The sequence below is a fragment of the Sphaeroforma arctica genome, assembly GCF_001186125.1.
Source record: "Sphaeroforma arctica JP610 unplaced genomic scaffold supercont1.768, whole genome shotgun sequence".
Taxonomy (NCBI): domain Eukaryota; class Ichthyosporea; order Ichthyophonida; genus Sphaeroforma; species Sphaeroforma arctica.
In genome coordinates, this window is record NW_014039790.1 from 28,617 (window position 1) to 33,681 (window position 5,065).

Below are 5,065 nucleotides of genomic sequence, written 5' to 3' on the forward strand. Positions count from 1 at the left end.
TAACCAATATATGTTCTGCGATAGATCCTAATAGCAGAGTATATATATACCATTATATGTTCTGCGAAATATTCTAATAGCAGAGTATATATAACCATTATATGTTCTGCGAAATATTCTAATAGCAGAGTATATATAACTAAGATATGTTCTGCGAGAGTTTTTGATAGTAGAGTATATATAAACAGTAAATGTTCTGCGAGAGCTTCTAATAGTAGGGTATATATAACCAATATTTGTTCTGCTAGAGCTTTTAATAGTAGGGTATATATACCCAATATATGTTCTGCGAGAGCATTTAATAGTAGCTGTACAAGATATATATATATTGATATTTGCGGATTTCGAGCATACTCGATATTGATTTTCAGCCTGTTTAGAAAACCGTACAAGTTTATGTAGATAAGTGAGAAACTAGTCCGGGTACTGCTATCCATGGTTGTCATTTCCCCTGAGCGTGTCCGCAGCTACTAATTTAGATAGTCTTAATTTCACGACACTTATCTGCATTTTTCCGCTTGACATAGCTTTTAATAGACTCGTCCGACTTTTCGACCATATCCGGAAGATTTGTATTTTTCATCTCTGCGCTAGTTACCACGTACTATCTTGTCTCTGATTTTCATACTCTGTCAATATTCGATCCGTCACATTGAGCATGTCAGCACGCTCGTTCGGCCTCAAGTGGAAGAGATGTTTGTTGGTGTTCATGAGGGATTTCTCATGGACGACCATCTCTGTAATTTTAAATTTCATAAGGTCGTAGTAAACTGCCATCATTTCTTCTCCGCTTCCAGTTGTCTTTGCTGAGGGTGACCGATCATATACATCACTATGATACGTTTGATGGATATCCGCGTATTCTTCAAACCCTACCCGTAATTCGTTATCACATTGTGAAGCCATCAAGTCGAGACTGCCTACGCTTGATTCTCGCTTAAATAATGTACCCAAAATTAATTGGTCATCGGTACCAGTATAAGAATTGTTGCTTAGACCTCGGATTCCTCTCTGTTGAACTGTGAGTATCTTGTCATTGTGTATATTCGTTTTTTCGGGTGCTGAGCTGCTTTTGACCAACATATTCGAGGCTCTGGGAGTGCTCAGTTGTGTAGACTGATAGACTCTCATTGGGCATGAGTGGCGATGCACAATTTCGCGAGAAGGTCTGTATTGTTTACTAGCGTGGTACTGTGGATGCCGGGGAGAATACGTACGAGTCATTTTTTCTTCCTCGCAATAGCTGTCGGGTATATAATTCACATCACGTTGATGGCGTGCTCCAATGATTCTGGGTTCTTGCAGCAGTCTATCTCCTTGGAACCCTGTCCGTTTGCTTTGACTATCACTCGACGTTCGAGCGGTCCGAGGTATTCGCAGGCATTGTGATGAACTCGTTAAACATGATTTCAGTGCACCCGGCCGTTTGTCCGTATCAAGAGCAAGGTGTTGGTTGCTTTCGATTGAAGCTGAGTGCTTCATTATAGATGTTGGTTTGTGGTCAGTGTCTCTGGTGATAGGTCTCTTGTCTGGGGACGACAACTTTATGGTCTGAACAAACAGTTGTTGTAATTGGTTGTGCTGTCTGTAGTCGCGCCCTAAACTATCTTTCAAGTGTGTGTTTTTATTTACATTCTGATTTGTTTGCTGGGAGAGAGATTGAATATGTACCGGTATCTTTGTGTTCGCAGCGAGCATCCGCTGCGCGCTCGATATATTTAACATGCCCGGCCCAGTAGGTTGTATCTCAGGTAGATCGCTGTTGTACCTACCATCGTCCATCTTTGCAGGTCCAGAAAACTTGCGACTGAAATATTTGAAAATATTCAACCCTTGCATAGCGATATCTGACAATTACCCTAGGAACTCTTTATACATTGTATTTATTTGATGTGAGTCGAGATGACCAGCGACATAGCCTTTATACTTATATGTTTGATATTTCCCTATTATCTCTATGGCAATTGCAACCAATTGACAATTTGATACGTAATGCACCCCGTCGCATTGCCCCACAGAGAGAGAGCCCACACACACAAAGAGGAGAGAGAGGAAGTTGACGATTTGCATCCAAGAAGTTTTCAACTCACCTATGTACATTATTAATAATATTTCGCCTATATTTTATATTTTATTGCCAAGAATTGCAAAGATTTGTTTTGTTTTGAATGGTTATTTTTTGTTTGGTTGTATTTGTCTTTGCAGTTGTTTTTATTTCTTTTAAAAAAACGAACCCAGAAACAACTACACTTTATAAAAATATATAAAAAGCATAAATATTTAGCGTTCTGAAAAAAAAAAAATTGGGGATTTATTTTTCAAAAACCAAACCAAAGACAAAGTGTATTTGTTTTGTACCTCATAATGTTTTTAAACTTGTTTTTAAAAAACAATATAAATAAAACAGATCAGTATGTACATAGTCAGTGCTTTGAGTAATTGTTTAAAAAGAAAAAAATTGAAAAAACGACTATGAAGAGTTTCGGTCGACTCTCGCCAGACTCCAGAGAGGGACCAACAGAGGCTCCAGAGTTCAGAGTCTAGAGACTCAATACTCCAGACTCCAGCAGTGAATTTGTTGGTTTGAGCTCGGGTACCCGTCTATGTACCCAATATATTACTGATAACTGAATGCTCATTGCTCTCACAATTCACACACACACAGGCAGTGTGTCACACAGTCACACTGTTACAGTCACACGACACACACTCACAGTCATGAGTCATTACACACAAGTTTCCTTCTATTCTCTACTCTAAACGGAGAGAGTTTCTACTACTCTCAAACTCTTGCAACAAAAGTTGAAAGTTGAAACGCCTTCAGCGGTTCAGCCTTCTCTCTCTACTCTACTCTACTCTCTAGTAATAAATAGAGTCTCTTGTTGGTGTTGGGCTGTTGGCGACTTCTTATTGTTGGCAGGTTGGGCCTGGCAGCCTGTGCGGCTGTGCCCAGCCGCCTGTGGCTAGCCTCATATCGTTATAAGTTGCAACGCAAATAAATGATCCGTTAAACGTTGGAAATTAAACGTATATTCCTTTTCAGTGTCCCGTTGATATTTGAGGGCCATATTCCAGGTTAGGAAATAGGCATATACACACCAATATTTTGTCCTGACAACACATTCTGTTATTGAAAACTGAGACCAAAAGGTTTACAATAGGTGCACTATTCAGGTCTACAACACTAAAAATAATCGTTAAACGTTTAAAAATTAACGTTTATATACATGACGCAAAACGTTATGAGGTTAGGCCTGTGGTCTGAAGACTGACGAGTGACGACTGTAGACAGTGTAGAGTGTAGACTAGAGTGTAGAACGGTAGACTGTAGAGGCTGTGGTTATCAACGACACTTGGAAGTCGACAGTCGAGTGTCGGCAGTCACTCGACACTATCGACAGTCGACTCACTCGACACTGTCGACAGTCGACAGTCGAGTTAAATAACGCACGAGTCATGCTGCGCGCTTGATGTGTGTACAGAGACTCTTAGTCTTGGTGTAGAGTGTAGACCTGAAGACTCATATGGTCCACGGAGGGTCACAAGTTTCCACCAAATTTTCGTCAGTTTCAGGGGCTTGGTTTAAATTTTTGAATTTTTGAATTTATTTTATTTATAAAACAAACAAAATCTGACACAATCTGCAGTTCTGCACTTTCTGACTCTGTCTGAGAGTCTGAGACTCTTGACTTTGAATCTCTTTTTTTTAAACGACTCTGCCTGTCGAGTCGGTCGAGGACTCTCGACTGTCTCGAGAGTCAAGACAGTCGCGAGAGTCGAGTGCCAACTGCGAAGGTCTAAGCTAGGCTCTAGCCCTCTGCCAAGGGCCTCGGACTTTTGTTTGGGACTTCTCTTCTTTTTGTTATGGGGACTGGGGCTCGGGCCTAGGGGAGAAAAAAATGTGTATGTACACTACATTTACTGACAAACAAATTATGTACTCAGATATAAAATTTTAAAAAGCCTCAAATTAGTCTAATTATTTTTCAGTTTTCAATTTGGCGGACTCTCTCTCTCTAAACTCTACTGTTCTGAGAGAGGCTCATTTTTTTTTGAATTTTTATGGTGCACCATAGCTCCATATGTAGAATAGCGAGAAAGACAATCGAGACCGAGTACATACTACATACTCGAGTGTAAATAGTACTGTCAAAAATACTACTGTAGTCACTGTAGTATGTAGTGTAGTCAGTAGTGTCAAGTGTCAAGTGTCAAGTGTCAACACGTATTTAGTTATTTTAGCAATTTAGAAGGCTATGAAATATAATAATATTTTTTTGTTGTCGTTTTTGATTTTATTTTTCTATCTTTATAAAACAATAACAAAATATTTGCGGTACATATATAATGATGCGGAGAATCATACATATATACTCTATAGTACTAACAGGTCAGCCCGCAGCCGTCAGTTACTAATAAGTACTATTTATTTATTTGTGTATGCATAGTTTGCGGGAGTGCGGATTCTGCAGAATCCTAATAAAACAAAAAGACCACAACTCACATCTAAGAATTTTAATTGGCACATCCATCTCAGAAATTCAGTAAATGTACACCAAGAAGTATTGCAAACGAGAATTTTATCCTTTCTCTGACTCTCGGAGTCCCCTCTCTATCTTCGCTCTTGTGGTGATGTCAGCAGTCAGTATTCAGAAACTGGGCTGTTATATATGTGCAGTAGCAGTTGTGCAAGTTCTCTCTCTCAGACAGTGGCTCGTCCTCGTTCTCTCTATCTCTATCTTCACTCTTGTTGTGTGTGTGTTGTGTCACGTGTAAGTTGCTGTGTTGTGATATGTGACTGTAACAGTTGTGTTCTCACACTCTTGGAGTCTTGTTGTGTATGTGTTGTGAACTTCTTCTTGCGTGTGTGTGTTGCTGATTTCTTGTTGCTGTGTATCACTTACTCTCACAGTCTCACAGTCTCGCAGTCTCTCTCTCTATCTCTCTCTCTATCTCTCTCTCTATCTCTCTCTCTCTGTGTGTGTGTGTGTGTGTGTGTGTGTGTGTGTGTGTGTGTGTGTGTGTCGTCTCTCTCTCTCTCTTCTTCTTCTTCTTCTTCTTCTTC

At 39.8% G+C, this 5,065-nt stretch overlaps 1 protein-coding gene across 1 annotated transcript; it reads right to left on the reverse strand.

Annotated features, from left to right (window-relative positions):
- Positions 1 to 419: 419 nt before the first annotated feature.
- Positions 420 to 1,926, reverse strand: SARC_08490 (hypothetical protein). The gene has a single exon (XM_014297532.1). The coding sequence runs from the start codon at positions 1,837 to 1,839 to the stop codon at positions 595 to 597; it is 1,245 nt and encodes a 414-aa protein (XP_014153007.1). The 5' UTR covers positions 1,840 to 1,926; the 3' UTR covers positions 420 to 594.
- Between the last annotated feature and the right edge of the window lie 3,139 nt (positions 1,927 to 5,065).

Excerpts from the sequence above, each read along its gene's own strand:
- SARC_08490 (XM_014297532.1), bottom strand. The coding sequence starts at position 1,839 with ATGCAAGGGTTGAATATTTTCAAATATTTCAGTCGCAAGTTTTCTGGA.